Source organism: Panthera onca, chromosome B3, assembly GCF_046562875.1.
Source record: "Panthera onca isolate mPanOnc1 chromosome B3, mPanOnc1 haplotype 2, whole genome shotgun sequence".
NCBI lineage: Eukaryota > Metazoa > Chordata > Mammalia > Carnivora > Felidae > Panthera > Panthera onca.
In genome coordinates this window covers 71,367,248-71,384,396 of record NC_138344.1, presented here as the reverse complement: position 1 = coordinate 71,384,396, position 17,149 = coordinate 71,367,248, and the positions used below count along the sequence as shown (strand labels likewise).

The following is a 17,149-nucleotide window of genomic DNA, read 5'->3' as shown; positions in this document are numbered from 1 at the left end:
AAAGGTACTGAAACTCCCACTCATTCTTTGAAGCTAAAAATTTTATACCCTTATATATAGGAATGCACAATAAGTTCATAAGGGTATAATTCCAGACACTAGTCTCACATCAGTGATGGAGATCTGACACTTTCAAACAGTGGGGCACCCACTGCCTCCTAAAATCCTGTATCCTGTACAAATAGGTGAAGAGCTATCATGCCCTATGAGCTCTCACAATTTCCCTCATCATGCCTTCTGCTTAGCCTTATTTCCACCATATTCCTCGTCTCTTTTATTCTTCCCCTAAATCCATATTTTACTTGGTCTTTGAGTCATAAGTCTAATAAAGAGACAGCCCAGTTGCTCTTAGAGGCGGCATCTCTGATTTGAGTCACTTCCTAGAAACTAACGGAAGTCAAGCCTGCACACATGAAGAAGAAATGGTGGACCTATGGGTAGGGTGCAGGGTACAGAGGCAAGAGCATCAGCAAATTACATGCTAAAGCAAAGGATTGCTGAACATAATGATAAGTCTGTCCCTTGGACTCCCTTCACATCCCACCAAGAACGAGTCTCTGCCAGATGTTATAACTTTATCACCTTGGGAAGGAGAAGGGTTGAAGAGGGCCAGCTCATTTTACTCTGCCTGCCAAGACTGAGCACTCGAGGGAGCTGAGGAAGAGTCTCCATGTCAGAAGTATAGTGATTTATTGCTGAAGATGTAGAATTATAGGTAGAGAAAAGATTATACATATGTTTATTGTCCAATCAGTGCACATGCAGATTCTTTGTGGTATCTTGGGCACCATATCTTCCTGCTAGACCTAGGAACCATTTCTTTGTGGTCTTTACTGACAAATGTTATCGTTCTTGGATAATTTTACATTTCCCACCATAAGAAAAAGGAAGTAAAATTTCATGACCTTTCAAAACTTGCCTGAATTTAAACAATGGAGATCTTCCTACCTCTGCAGTTTCCTAATGCTGTTTATTTAGTGCTGACTATATCATGATTCATGACACTGTATCAACCACTGAGCTGCCTGTAAGCACCAGCTTCTAATGACTTCCTCTGGAAATTTATTTTGTTACCTTACATTGTTGTCAATAACCACAAATGCAAGTCTTACCCAGTGACTTAGTCCATTCAGGCTGCTATAACAAGTACTACAGATAAGGTGTCTTACAAGTAACAGAAATTTATTTCTTACAGTGCTGGATGCTGAAAGTCCAAGGTCAGAGTGCCAGCATGGTCCATTAGGGCCTTCTTCTGGGTTGTATACTTCTCATAGTATCCTCACATGGCAGAAGGGGCTAGAGAGCTCTGGGGGATCTCTTTTATAACAGCACTAATCCCATTCATAAGTGCTCCATGACCTAATCCCCTGGGATAGACCCTACCTTCTTTTTTTTTTTAATATATTTTTTTAATATTTATTCACTTTTGAGAGAGAAAGAGCATGAGCATGCATGAATGCAGAGGGGTAGAGAGAGCGAGAGAAACAGAAGATCCCAAGTGGTCTCTGCACTGACAGTGGAGAGCTTGATGTGGGGCTCAAACCCACAAACTGCGAGATCATGACCTGAGCCAATGTTGATGCTTAACCAAATCAACCAGGTGCCCCGATAGGGCCTACCTTCTAATACTATCACATTCGGCATTAGGATTACATTTTGTGAATTTAGGAGTGACACATATTCAGACCATGGCACCCAGAGTATGCAGAAAAATGAGAATGATAATTCATTTTCTGGTCATATGGAATTTGTCATTGGTAATTTTATAATATAAACATAAAACAATATATCTTCCAACCACATCTTCTCTTGAACTCTGTGGGTCATAATCACTGCATTCCTAGGATGTGACCTCTTGTATAACTAACAACACTACACTCCTGCCTTCTGCACATAGCCACCAGCAAGGAGGATAGGCAAGGGGCCCGTGGGCAGAGTAAGAAGAGCAGTACTGTTTACATAAGGAACGACAATTATTCATCTTTATCAAGACCAACCCAAGAGAGTACATCATCACCTATCGATCAGAGGTGAGAGAAGACATTGATTAGAAGTACCCCATGGGTCCTACAAAGCAATGGCCTCAAAGCCCTTACAGGAGACAGGAGTAGCTATTCCCTATCTCCACATGGTGTGGAGCTTGCAAACAGTGGAGTAACCACCCTGGGTGCCAGCAGTGGGGGGCTCACAGGGCAAGGAACAGGTGCTGCTATCCCTGCCCCCCTCAAGTGTTATAGGCTAGAAGTAGCAGAGCAGTAAGAACATGAATGGGTAAAAGCCTCCCACAACGCATCAACTCCAAGAGTCAGTAGTGACCACTGGAGACTCAGAATGCTAAATTCATACTGTGTCTGGGATGTGTTTTAACAAATTCATATGTGAGCACCATTCTGGTGACCCACTTTCATGTGAACCCACAAAAGAAATACCATGCCAGCCAGAGGGAGTGATCCACTTTCCAGGCCACCCTCCTAGAACCAGGGCTTGGCTTTAGTCCTCTAGGATGACTGTGTATGTGCAAGTCTCAGAACTCTTGGAGGGGCAGCTGGTTGGCCCTACACATGGGATAGGGGAGCAGTGCCCTCAAGGGGATAAATGGGACTAAAGCCTACACAGGTCCCAGTTCAAGCTCGGAGCACCTGATCTAGATGGTACTGTTGGTCCCAGTCAGTACCAGACACAAGAGGAGGACCTCCTATGTGAAAGGCACTCCAAAAGTGTAGTGTAGTTCTGAGGGGTTGGGCCCAGGGCAGAGGCCCTGTTAGCTGAGTTCTAAGGACTGCACTAGCCCCAAGTATATAAATTTTGTGGCTATCCAAGGGATGGAATTTGAGGAGTTTTACAGGACCCTACATATCCACATAGTAGCCAACATGCCCAAAATTCTAAGACGTGCCAATGGTATTGCATTTTGTATTATAGTACTGCTTCCAGATGGAGCCTGTCAAAATGCTTAGGTGCTTGGGGCACCTGGGTGGCTCAGTTGATCAAGTGTTCGGCTCAGGTCATGATCTTGTGGTTCTTGAGTTTGAGCCCTGTGTTGGACTCTGGGCTAACAGCTTGGATCCTGCTTCGGATTCTGTGTCTCCCTCTCTCTGCCCCTCCCCCTGCTCATGCTCCTCTGTCTCTCTCAAAAATAAACATTAAAAATTTTTTTAAAGAAATGGTTAGGTGCTCAATGAGCACCGAGCCCAGCAACATCACCACCAAATGCAGCTGCCACTTACTGAACCCTATTATGGGCCGTTTAACCTCATATAATTCTCATAGCTACCCTATGAAGTAGGTACTATTATCTCATTTTACAAATAAGGGACTGAAGTTCTGAGACCCAAGAACTATTATCCATGATCACAACTGCTTTTAAGTGGCAGAGCTTCAATTTCATGCCATGATTATATGATTCTCAAGAACTGGCTCCTTTCTCCTACAGCAGCATATCACATGAGATTGACTTATAGTCTAAACACAGATTACTTTATCATCTTATCTAGTTGTTAGTCTTTAAGGTAGGCCCAGTGATAGCTATACTAAATGAACAAAGCCAGAAGAAAGGCTTAGAAAATTCTAGGACAACTTTTCCCAACTAGAAACATAAGTTCTAGAAGATGTTATTAAATGATTAAGGGAAGGGTGGATTTCATGGTAAAATCAATTTAGCAATACTAAATATGATCTGAACTCTGCCTATTAGAGATTCACAGCCACGCTAATAGTAAAGGTTGTGAGATCTGCATAAAACAAACTTAACTCTGTTTCACCCAGCATCTCCCAAATCATTTTCACATGTCTGTTAACAGCCTTTGACACCAATTCACAGAAAAACTGCTGTAAGAGGAATTGTAACAGAAGCCTCAAAATGCTTGGATTCCACTTGGTGTGCAGACCCAAACTCAGACTAATTGAATCGATATCCCTGGAATTATACTTATTGGGATTATATGTGTTGTATTTTTAACAAGGAGATTCTAATGAACAGCCAAGGTTGAGAGAAACTTGTACAGGGTGTTCTGAAGATGATGTTTCAGTGCCTTGCAAATCATAAAGTGATTTTTTTGGCCTTAGTCCCTCCCTTCCAGCAGCTTATTATGTTCAGTGCTATATTACCCAACAGGCAGAGTAAGATCACTAGCAAAATAGGGGCCAAAAAGAAAAAGAGAATATTAGTGAGAGCAAGGAGATTGATTTTGAAAAAAATGTATTTATATTTTTTTCAAAAGGATTTGTGTAGTAATTTGGGTAAAAATCCAAACTTTGTTGAACTTTCATATAAATGTACTATGTTTTAGTTGGGTTTCTTTCTTTCTTTCTTTCTTTCTTTCTTTCTTTCTTTCTTTCTTTTCTTGAGATGGAGAGTACACAAGCAGGGAAGAGGGGAAGAGGTAGAGGGAGAGAGAGAGAGAGGGAGAATTCTAATCAAGCTCCATGTTCAGTGCAGAGTCTGACATGGGGCTCAAACCCATGACTCTGGGAACATGACCTAAGCAAAAATCAAGAGTAGGACGCTCAACCAACTGAGCCACCCAGGTGCCCCAGGTCTCTCTCTCTATCTCTCTCTATTTTTTTTTTTTTTTTAAGTATTTTGGGTAGAATCCATAATCATCCAGGATGTTGGGCCTCTAAAGTCACAGTCTGGCTCTGTGTTCATGTCCTGAGAGAAGGACTCAAAACCTAGAGATTCTCTCCTGAACATCGTCTCTCTCTCTCTCTCTCTCTCTCTCTCTCTCTCTGTCTCTCTCATTTTCCTATAGTATATAGTACATATGTACTTATCACAAGACAAAGAATCCAGAATCCAGGCCCTAACCTCTAGTGAGTTGAATTTCACCCTTTGGGGTCCAGGAGAGCAAACTGAAGGGTGCTGCAAATCGGGAAGCAGCAAATGAAGGGAAGGGCAGGAACACCCCATTTGTTTTTTTTTTTTTTTTTTTTTTTTTTTTTTTTTTTAATATATGAAATTTACTGTCAAATTGGTTTCCATACAACACCCAGTGCTCATCCCAAAAGGTGCCCTCCTCAATACCCATCACCCACCCTGCCCTCCCTCCCACCCCCCATCAACCCTCAGTTTGTTCTCAGTTTTTAACAGTCTCTAATGCTTTGGCTCTCTCCCACTCTAACCTCTTTTTTTTTTTTTTTTTTCCTTCCCCTCCCCCATGGGTTTCTGTTATGTTTCTCAGGATCCACATAAGAGTGAAACCATATGGTATCTGTCTTTCTCTGTATGGCTTATTTCACTTAGCATCACACTCTCCAGTTCCATCCATGTTGCTACAAAAGGCCATATTTCATTTTTTCTCATTGCCACGTAGTATTCCATTGTGTATATAAACCACAATTTCTTTATCCATTCATCAGTTGATGGACATTTAGGCTCTTTCCATAATTTGGCTATTGTTGAGAGTGCCGCTATAAACATTGGGGTACAGGTGCCCCTATGCATCAGTACTCCTGTATCCCTTGGATAAATTCCTAGCAGTGCTATTGCTGGGTCATAGGGTAGGTCTATTTTTAATTTTCTGAGGAACCTCCACACTGCTTTCCAGAGCGGCTGCACCAATTTGCAAGGAACACCCCATTTGAATTATAGATCAACCATTTATAAGTGGGGTGATCTTGGTCAAGGTGAAATTGGCCTCTCTGAGCCTGTTACTTCTCATCTGTAAAGTGGAGCTTATCTACTGTCCCTCTTTATAGGGATTATGTAAAACCAAGTAGGTGACAGCATCTAGTAGAGTGTCCACATAGAAGGATAGCTTCCTTCCTGCTTGTCTGGAAGAGAAAAGAACACATTGAGCCCTCTGAAATGTGAATCAGGCTACTCAGCAGTTTTTATTGACTGCATAGTGTTTGACAGGGGTCAGAAAACTTGCTCCTCTTGAATGATTCTATGTTTCATACAATTTTTATAACTCCTGAAAAGGTCCCAGATAATCAACAAGCAGATAATCAATAAATGTGCCAAAGAAGAATATAGGAGAAACTTATAATATAGTTGCTTCTACAAAGATGCTTATGACTTCATAGGGTCATATATTGTATACTCAAATTAATTAAAGGCTAATTAAATCATGTATACAGGTCCACAATTCTTTACCTGAAACTTATATTTTGGGTAACTCAAGAAAAAAAACCTTATCCACATGGTTCACCAGATGCAGTCCTACAGTCCTAGATACAGTCACTGATTTGCTTCTGCAGTGCAGGGGTGCTGTGTGGAAAGCCCAAGGGGCTCACGTGACTGTCCTAGAGGCTCATGGATCACAGGGAAGGACATGGGACTACAGTGAGCTCCTGTAGTCCATATCCAAAGGCAAACATACCAGGGAACAGACTGGTCACAGCAGATACTAGAGAATCTCTTCACTGATCCCTTTCCAGGGCAGGAGTGATGGAGGGCCTGGAGAGACCATATATCATTACCCTATTTTGCCACCTGTAACCCCAGCAAAAAAAAATGCAGGGTGGGTGAAACCTAGGACAATGAAGAATTGTGTTTTCAGGGGACAGTGGTAAGGAATAGGTCAGCCTCTCTTCCCAGAACCTTTTTTGCAGAACACCTAACAGGAGGAAAAGGGTATGAGAAGGAAGTGGGAAGGAAGGGAAAGAGGAGAAGGGGAAGGGGAAGAAGAAGGGAAGTTGCTTCATTGTCCGGACATCACCTCGACCTTCATGTCATTACAGGATATAATAATAAACTTTTCAAAAATGAAAGTGAGGTAATTACAGTGAGGAGTGACTTGGCCTGGTTTGGATAACTTGCAGAATGTCAAATCAAAAGGACGAGAGCTTTTGTGGCATTTGCCTCCCTTGAGTTCACAGGCAACAACAGGATTATTACAGACAGCTCTGACTGTATCTAGATCCTCGTGGATGAATGTGTACTGGGCTATGCATGTGTGGTTGTGTTCCTTCACCTTGTGTGCCATCAGAGCATTGCATTCCCTGGCCATCAGGTCAAACCTGAGATAGTCTTTGTTGCTCTGCAAGGGAGCTTCAGCTCTGAGCATCTTGTTCCCTCCAACTTCGTCTTCACCAAGGATTGTCTCTTCTGGCCAGCCAGGTTGCACTATTCCTTTGTTGCTAAGCAGCATGGTTTCTGTAGTTCGGATGCCCTCTCCTTTAGTGGCTTTGGTGTTGTCCTCTGAATCGCTAGACAAAAACTCACTCAGGGGCTCATCACTATCCTCGAGGACTGCGGCAGCCATCTGAAGTCCCAACCCCAGACCCACCCCCAGGCCCAGTAACAGCAGCAACATCATAAAGAAGATCTGTACCAGAGTCAGCTTCATCTTTCCTGGAGGGAGAAGGGAAACAGAAGGACTGACTTTGAGATGAAAATTGGCTCCATCGGGGACCCCAGACTCCCTAAACCCTGACAACTTGGTCTTTGGGGTCTCCTCTCCTTTCTCCGCACTACCCAATCCCCTCAAGGGAGAGATTCTTGCTTGTTCTTTTCCCATTTCTCTGGTCACTCCCCACAACATTCCTGTTGCTGTGTGATAAGCCACAGCTTATCCTGCAGAACAGGAAGATGGTGGGGAGAAGCAGCCCTAAAATTGGTTCACATATGCGGAGTCAGTGGGGAAAGTTGACATCCAGTGACTCTTAAACAGAAATTAGTTCCAAATAACCCAAGAGAATGGTTGAGAAGACAAATAAGTACAGTGTCACACTTTCCTTGAGAGAAATTCCTAGAGAAAGCCTTATTCTCAGTAAAGGACTAGAATTGTCATAGGAGACGATCTCTCTATTTTTATCCCAAGTCAATTTTTGCTCCTTCAAGCATCTATTACTCTCCTTTCTACCCACCCCTCCCCTCAAAAGATAAAAAGAAATAGAAGAAGTACCATGGTCCATTCTTACTCCTAAGCTTAGACTGTGTGGTAGGGACAGGTGGGGTGTTGGCAGGGAGGCTATGCCCAATTTCGCATCCCAGGACCCTGTTAAAACCACATGATGTCATGCCAGAAACCTTCTACTACTAAAGATCTCTTGGGGCACCTGGGTGGCTCAGTCGGTTGAGCATCCAACTTCAACTCAGGTCATGATCTCACGGCTTGTGGGTTTGAACCCTGGCTCGGACTCTGTGCTGACAGCTCAGAGCCTGGAGCCTGCTTCAGATTCTGTATCTCCCTCTCTCTCTCTGCCCCTCCTGCCTATATATATATATATATATATATATATATATATATATATATATATTCTATATATATATATATATATTCTTATATATATTCTTTATATATAATATTCTTATATATATATTCTTATATATATTCTTTAGCACTTGGATATTTCCTGCTGATTAGTTTTGTACTCTCAGAGAGGAAATGGAGTAAGAATGAAACAAACAAAAAAAACCCAAAACAACCAAACAACTGATCTTCTGGGGTTCCCCTACTAATAAAGATCCCAATGAGTGCTGAGAGTAGGAACATGTATTTTTGTCCTGCTAGGCCAATTTCATCCCCCAGTCAAAGAGAGATCTTCCTGGGGTGCCTGGGTGGCCCAATCGGTTAACCATCTGGCTCTTGGTTTTGGCTCAGGTCATGACCTTGCGGTTTCATGAGTTTAAGCCCCATGTCAGGATCTGCATTGGCAGCACATAGCCTGCTTGGGATTCTCTCTCTCCCTCTTTGTCTGCCCCTCCCCCACTCACACTATCTCTGTCTCGCAAAACAACTAAATAAACTTAGAGAGAGAGAGAGAGAGAGAGAGAGAGAGAGAGAGATTGACCTTCCCTACTAGAAAAGAAAATTGCTGTAAAGAGCATTGAGACAATTGATAAAATTAGAATATAGTCTGTGGAGTAGATAGGAGTGTTCTATCAATCTTTGATATACTAAAGTTGAAATAGTATACTATGATTATTTAAAAGAATATCTTCTTGGGGCACCTGGGTGGCTCAGTCGGTTGAGCGTCCGACTTCGGCTCGGGTCATGATCTCGCGGTCTGTGAGTTCAAGCCCCGCATCAGGCTCATGCTGACAGCTCAGAGCCTGGAGCCTGTTTCAGATTCTGTGTCTCCCTCTCTCTGACCCTCCCCTGTTCATGCTCTGTCTCTCCCTGTCTCAAAAATAAATAAGCGTTAAAAAAAAAAAAAATTAAAAAAAAAAAAAGAATATCTTCTTAAAAATGAAACCTGAAATATTAAGGAATAAAGGGGTACAATGTTTGCAACTTACCCTCAAATGGTTCAAAATATAGGTTATATGTATGTATATACATGCCTTTACAGAGAAAGAAAGAAAATGATTTTTTTTAATATAGGGGGCAAGTTTTTGTTTATTTTATTTATTTTTAAAGTTTATTTATTTATTTTGAGAGAGAGATAGGGAGAGTGAGGGAGGGGCAGAGAGAAAGGGAGAGAGAGAATCTCAAACAGACTCCATTCTGTCAGCACAGAGCCTGACTTGCGGCTGGAACTTATGAACTGTGAGATAATGACCTGAACGGAAATCAAGAGTCTGATGTTTAACTAACTGAGCTACCCAGGTGCCCCAGGGGGAAAGCTTTTAAAATTATGTATCTGAATAGAGAGCATTCAGGAGTTCTTTGTAATATTGTTGTAACTTTAAAGTAAAAAATATGTCAATATTTAAAAAATTTTTTTTTAAAGTAAAAGAACTTCCCATGTTGTTCCCTAGGGCACTCAATACCACTGTGACTTACCTCCACACCTAAGTAGCCTCAAAGATTTTTGTGTTCTCCTGTTCCCCAAGTTCTTCCCTCCCAGGGTTTCCTTCTTCCTGAAAAGTGACCTGGATGCTCGTCTGTAGAAAAATGGTTAGCTCCTGCTGGTCCATGTGCTCTTAAACCCAGACTTAATTCCCAAGCCCAACCTCCTTCCATTCCTCCCACCAGCACTGAATAAACACACTCACCCAATTCTCTCTGCTCCCACAAACACTTTGAAGTAAGGCTATTTGGACATTGAGACAGACCCAGACGTCCAAGGCAGGAAACGTCTCCAGCCTAGGAAAATCAGACAGTTTCATTTGGTCAATTGTCCAACTCCTGAGTTACACCCACTATCCTGAGGTTTATAGCAGCCTTATTTTGTCATGAATTTCAGATCAAGTCATTTTTTAATATTCTCCGCATGTACTTCCTTTAACCCTTTCCTGTCATTTCTGGAACATTGAGATCTTTGGCCTTTATATGGACCGACATGGCTATTTTGCTTTTTACATTATAGAATTGTGTCATGACTTAATTTGAACACTTGGAATATTTGTGTCAGTCATAATTTGCACATAACTTAACTTATGAAGCTTATCCCTGTCCTCCACTCCCTGCTCCCTATTTGCAACCCAGCCAAAAACCACATTCCCATAAGAACAGACAGATTTTGCGAACCTGACAATTTAGCCCTAGATAAGACCTTATCCAAAGCAGCACTACCTCTGTCAGTTCCTGCAGCCTGAGTGAGTAAAACCCGGAGGGTTACAATGTTGATTCTCTTCTCTTCCTTAGCTAAAAGTGCCATCATGAGATAATAGTTTTTAAAACACTCTGGAGATTGTGAAAACACTATGCAAACCTTCTCTGGACGCAAACAAGGCTCTTCAGGAGGATCTTTTGCTTTGTCATGCAGGCAGGGGTTTTCAAATTGTCTCTGGGAACTGCCTCTGTGATTGGCAAGGTATGCCTCGCTGACCTTCTGCAGTGCTGAGGATGATCATTTACAATAAGTGTAATAACAACTAACCAACACTTAGCATCTACTTCACTCCAGGTGTTTATTACATTTCACCCTCTTTTTGCCTGTGCTATCCTTCTCTGGTGTCCATTCTGCCCATCTGTTCTGGTAAGGTCTATTTGGAACATGAAGAGGCCATAAAGAATCCTCTGCTGAACCCAGTAGCTGTCTAGAGTCAGCAAAGATAATATATTCAACCACACTCATCACCTTCTTCTTTATAATCAGGTGTTTTGGTTACTATTAGGAATTGTCTGAAATTAACCTCGATTAAAGGAAAAAAGGACATACGTCTGTGGTCTAAGTATAACCTTTAGACTGACAGCGTTTTGGTTTTGTTTTTCCCTTTTCTAGGCCATGGTTTTCTCATCTTCTAAAGAATTTGTTTTTAATTTTATTTTTAAGCAATCTCCACCCCCAATGTGGGACTCTAGCTCACAACCCTGAGGTCAAGAGTCACAGGCTCTACCTACTGAGCCAGAAGGTGCCCTGAGCTTTCTCATCTTCTAAATTTGAGTAATAGTAGCTTTTACCCCACAGAGATGTTGTCAAGATTACACAAGACACTGCATGTAAAAGGATCACTATATTAGCTATTGTAGTTATTATTACATAGCAATTATCAATACATGCTCATTACCTGCTCAATACATTTTCCTATCAGAAATAACACATCCTAGAGCTGCAGCTAACAACAGTGCTCACTGCTTCTCCAAGAAGGCAAACAACATCTAGAATCTCAGAGAAGGAATTATGGCTCATATAGACCAACACTTCATTTTACAAATAAAGTGACTCAAGGGGTGACTGAGTGGCTCAGTTCATTGAGCATTCGACTTCGGCTCAGGCCATGATCTCATGGTTCATGGGTTCGGGCCCCACATCAGGCTCTGTGCTGACAGCTCAGGGCCTGGAGCCTGCTTTGGATTCTGTGTCTCCCTCTCTCTCTGCCCCTCCCCTGCTTGTGCTCTCTCTCTCAAATAAATAAATAAATAAATAAATAAATAAAATGTTTAAAAAAAACAAATAAAGTGACCCGAAGAGGTTAATGTCTCAGATGCTACAGGTAAGTATTGGCAGTTCTGATATTAGAACTTTGACTTCTAGCTAAGCAAAATTTATGATAGACCAATGATTGGCAAGCAGGAAGGTAGATAGATTAGATAGGTAGATAGATAGATGATAGGTAGATAGATAGATAGATAGATAGATAAAAGGCAGGTAGATATATATAGAGAGATACAGATAGAATAGATGCTCTGATAAGAAAATTGACAATGAATCCATCTAAGACTTAGATTCTAAGTATAAGTGCTATTTCTCATAAATCAATCTAAAATATGGACTTCCACTTATAGTCAGGATAGAGGAACAGCGATTGGATTTTGCCTGAAACTGCTAAAAAAAAAATGAATTATATGAAATGATAGATTTTCAAGGCATTGACAAGAGACAATGAAGTACAGTGATCATTGAGAGAGGGGCCACCAAACGGGATGAGCTTACTCCCCCAGCCTCCCCCCTGGGGAGAGTTTCTAGGCCAGGTGGTACGGAGGGGGGACCCAGGCAGAGTCTGTCAGTCTCCCTGAGTTGAGGCGATAGAATTGAGAGTCCAAGGAGGCCCAGGCAACTAGAGTTCATGGGGCAGAATACCAGGGGGCACAAGACTGCGGAGAAAGAATTCCAGTGACCTGCAATGAGGAAGATATCACTACACATCTATCAGAATTGCTATAATGAAAAAATAGTGAGACTGCGAAAGCCTGGAGAGATCCAGAAAAACTGGATCTGTCATACATTGCTGATCGGAATATAAGTGGTACAATTACCCTGGAAAACAGTTTGGAAGGTTCTTAAAATACTAACTATATATTATAATACAACTTGGTAATCACACTCTGGGGTGTTTATCCCAGAGAAATGAAAACATATGTCTACACAAAAACCTGTACACAAATATTAACAGCAGTTTCATTTGCATCAGCCAAAAACTGGAAGCAGCCCAAATATCCTCCACCAAGTGAAGGGCTAAACAAACTGTAGTACATGTGTACCATGGAATACCACTCAGCAATAAAGAGGGACGATCTGCTGATACAACAACCTGGATGAATTTCAAAGGCATTATGCTGAGCGAAAAAAAAAAAATAATATCACATGGTCATGTACCGTATGACTCCATTTAGATGAGATCATATAATATGGAGAACATGGTAGTGTTCGTCAGGGGTTTAGAATGGTGGGGATAAGGACACAGATGTGACTATACCACAAGGGAGATCTTTTTGTAAGTTTTTTTTTTTTTTTAGCTACTGTCTACGCCTATGAGTGTGGGGCTCAAACTCACAACCCTGAGATCAAGAGTTGCATGCTGTACTGAATGAGCCAGCCAGGCGCCCCCACAGGGAGACCTTTGTGGTGATGAAATAGTTTTGTATCTTGATTGCAGTGGTGATTGCATGAATCTACACATAAAATGAAATGACACAGAACTATACTCACACACATTATGCTAATGTCAATCTTACACATCATGCTAATGTGTAAGATGTAATCACCAGAGGAGACAGGTGAAAGGTACGTTAGACCTGTACTATCTTTGCAGCTCCCTGTGAATCAATATTTTTTTTTCAGAATAAAAACTTGTTTTAAGTGTTAAGGCTCATTACAGATGTTTTACATAATAGTATAGAGAAACACACGTATGCACACCCAAGACCCCCATCTAGACGGTTATTTACACTTGGTGTATATCCTTGTGGTCTTCTCCCACCCCACTCAGCCCTGTGTTGATGTTAAGTTCAACATGTCCATAAAAATTACAAGTTGAGGAGTGCCTGGCTGGCTCAGTCTATTGAGCCCCCAGCTCTTGATTTTAGCTCAGGTCATGATCTTGCAGTTTATGGGATCGGGCCCCACATCAGGCTCTGTGCTGACAGTGTGAAGCCTGTTTGGGATTCTCTCTCTCCCTCTCTCTCTCTGCCCCTCCCCCACTCATGTGCTGTCTTTCTCTCCCTCTCTCGCTCTCTCTCTCTCTCTCAAAACAAGTAAACTTTTTTTTTTTTAATTACAAGTTGCGATGTCAGATGGTAGTTAAGTATAGTGAATATAGGAGCCTGTATTAGCAGGCGAGTCTGATGTGGAGATACACATTTGGGAGACATCAGCTTATGACCAGGTACCTAAAGTATGAGACTAAATGAGCATAAGTGTCAAGAGAAGTTTGGTTTTCTACTTTGTTTTGTTTTTTAAGAAAAGAAAAACAACAGCTTGTTTATTGATAATAAAGACTAAGCAGAGAGGAAAACCAATAATGCAGGAGCAAAAGGCAAGATTTGTCGGAGCAGTGGTGTTTGAGTGCTCAGACTGAAGACAAATTGCCTGGGTTTATGCATAAACATGTGTTATTGTATCTGTGAATTGAGAGGTCTGAGAAAACTGAAACTTAAAAGCTTAAGTTACGGGAAACTGAAACCTAACCAAGCCTAACCAGCTTGTTCTGCTTCTGTACAATTGCTTGGCCCACCCGTGTATTCCTGATCAATCATTGTTGCTTGGCACATCCGTGTATTCCTGATCAATCATTGTTGATACCCGTACCCCCAGTTGTGGTCTGATCTAAAGGCAGGAACCAATCGAATACTGCTAAGTGTCCAACTTTAAACACCAACCAATCGCAGCTCTGTAACTGTGGAAAATTCCTGATTTCCCCATGACTTGTTTGTACCTGTCTACAAAAGGGGTGTAAAAACCTCTCTCGGGGCCTCTTAGCGTCACCGGCAACAGGTGCGCAGAGGTCCAGGTTCGAACCTGCAATAAATGACCCTTGCTGCTTAGCTCTGACTCTGGACTCTGGTGGTTCGTTTTTGGGGGTCTCTTAGACTCTGGGCGTTTCAGAATCACACTTCAGGAGAGTGAAAGGGACATACAACATATTTTCTATAAAAGCTTGGATCTGGAGACATGGTTGAGAATCACTGGTTTACACAAGAATTAGTAATGGCCAGGGATCTTGCTACACTGTGCACTTGGGAGCTTTTTCTTCATTCTGTGGTTGCAGCTGCTACTGCCCAGTGACAGCTGACTGGATGGATAGTGCCGCTCAGCTCTGGGCTGGATGCTCTCCAGCTATGAGGAGTTTCTTAAGAGGAGACACAAAAGGGAAAGGGAACAACATTTCACTAATAAGGAATTTGACTCTGCTGTGGATCCCAAATAAACCATTGGCTTTTATCCCCAGGTTTTGGTCATGCACTTGTCCAGCAGATATACAAAAGTCCAGAGTGGGGACAGTGGGGTGGGGAGGCATTTTTCAGAGATGGACATGTTATTTGAGATGACCCAGTGTTTAAATTCTGGCATCTGTTAGGACTCCAGTGTGCTCCATCAGTTTAGCCTGACCCACCAAACACAAAGGGCTCTAGACTATTAAGGATATGCGACAAACATCTTGAGAGTAAACACTTCCTTACGATATCATGTAATGTGATTTTTCTTACAGAAACAGTTCTGAAGGTTCTGCTCTACTCAAGGGTGGCCAGCCACGGAGGTAAGTAGAGACTGAACCTTAACTGAGCTCTGCTCAACACACTGTACAAACGGGCACAGAGCCGACTTCACCCAGAGGAACTGGCTTTTCTTCCAGCTCATACAAAGGTGTTTTTTTAGGCTTTCTAGGGATCTAAATCGAGGGCTTTTCATTTTGGTTCATTTTCACCTAAATTACCTTATATGACCCTTACAACTTCCCCAACAAGTAAGAAGAGCTAGAATTATTTCTCCTGTTTTATAATAACATTGAGGCCTTAAGATGTTAAGTGACTCACGTAAGGCCACGTAGGTAGCAGGTACCAGAACAGGAGCAGGACTTTGATCTACAGGCTCCCACCTGTTGTTCCCTCTCTCATACCATCTGTCTCGCCCCTGATGGTCTGTTCCAGTTGAGGTCCTTTCCTCATGGAACTAGAGAATAACTGGCTACCATTGATGCCCAAAGCAATCTTATAAACATCCATCTAATATAAGATGGACATTTTCTGTTATTAAAAATCAGTTATTACACTTATTAAAAATTGTATTAAAATTGTTATCAAATTCTTATTAAAAATTACAATTCACATTTGTAAAATGAACTCACATAAAGCTGCTCACTGTCTACAGAAATCAACCCCTCTAACTTCTGCCAGATCTTTCATTCTTATAATCTTTTCATCCTCTTGAATTGCTGCAGTTCCCTTGGTTTGGTCTTGTCTTGTTCAGTCCCTGCGTAGCCCTGGTTTCATTTGGTAGATGATCCTCTGGGGGAGTTACAGTACTATGTCTTATTCTTTCTGACTGAGTGGTTTTGGCAGTTTCTCTAATGTTGGGGGAGTTTTGTTAATAATATATGACCAATAAAACAGACCACAAGCACTATTCTGGTGCAACAGGAACTTCCAGAACCAACAAAGTCTACAGAAAGAGCTCCCCCCAAATCACACTTAACATTCTACACCTCTACTAGGAAAGATGCCAGCTCACCAACATGATGGGTTGCATTTGCAATAAAAATTATGTTATCCATTTTTATCAATCAGCATAAGAAACATTCACTGACTTCTTTAAAATTGACTTAATTATCGTTAAAGACATATTGTCTAAATTTTTTTTTGAAATGGCTTTATTATCTGATTTACATGCCACAGAAACAACCAAATGTCCTTGTGAGTTGCATTATTCTTAGTATGAAACTTCATAAGGTTTCACATTTGAAAATTATCAGCTATAGGGGCGCCTGGGTGGCTCAGTCGGTTAAGCGTCTGACTTCGGCTCAGGTCACGATCTCACAGTCTGTGAGTTCGAGCCCCGCGTCGGGCTCTGGGCTGATGGCTCGGAGCCTGGAGCCTGCTTCCGATTCTGTGTCTCCCTCTCTCTCTGCCCCTCCCCCATTCATGCTCTGTCTCTCTCTGTCTCAAAATAAGTAAAAAAGTGAAAATTATCAGCTATAAACTAACCACAGGCATTTTGAAGCTCTGTCACCTACAGATAGTTTTTATTTTACTCTATTGCTTTCCTGGAGGCTCTGTTATAAACTAGACTGAAATTGTGCCTTTAATAAAGGACAGTGTCAGAGCCTCATGAAAAAGGATTTGTACCAGATACTTAAAGCTATTGACTATTTATTTGTTTGTTTGTTTGTTTGTTTGTTTATTTCAAGTAGGCTTCATCCCCTGTGTTAAGCCCAACACAGGGCTTGAACTCAAAACCTTGATCAAGGCCTGAGCTGGGATTAAGAGTCAGACATTTAACCGACTGAGTCATCCAGGTGCCCCTGTTGACACTTTAAAGCATAGATTCTTAAGAACAGGCTTTTGAGTTAACACCACTTAGTCAACTTTCATACCAAGCCTGTGGACTGACCCAAGATTTCCAGAACTCCTTTTAGTCAATAAGCAGACAACTTCAT

At 41.7% G+C, this 17,149-nt stretch overlaps 2 protein-coding genes across 2 annotated transcripts in view; one reads left to right on the top strand and one right to left on the bottom strand.

Annotated features, from left to right (window-relative positions):
• Nucleotides 1–17,149, top strand: part of RNASE9 (ribonuclease A family member 9 (inactive)) — a 126,091-nt gene that overhangs the window by 83,366 nt on the left and 25,576 nt on the right. Inside the window, exon 4 of the transcript XR_014137808.1 lies at nucleotides 15,206–15,253. The gene's annotated coding sequence lies outside the window, so the exon portion shown is untranslated. The remainder of the gene's footprint in view (nucleotides 1–15,205; nucleotides 15,254–17,149) is intronic.
• On the bottom strand, nucleotides 5,805–9,994 carry RNASE10 (ribonuclease A family member 10 (inactive)). Its single transcript, XM_081795809.1, has 2 exons — nucleotides 9,675–9,994; nucleotides 5,805–7,297 (listed from the first exon to the last, which is right to left on the bottom strand). The coding sequence occupies exon 2, from the start codon at nucleotides 7,290–7,292 to the stop codon at nucleotides 6,645–6,647; it is 648 nt and encodes a 215-aa protein (XP_081651935.1). The 5' UTR covers nucleotides 7,293–7,297; nucleotides 9,675–9,994; the 3' UTR covers nucleotides 5,805–6,644.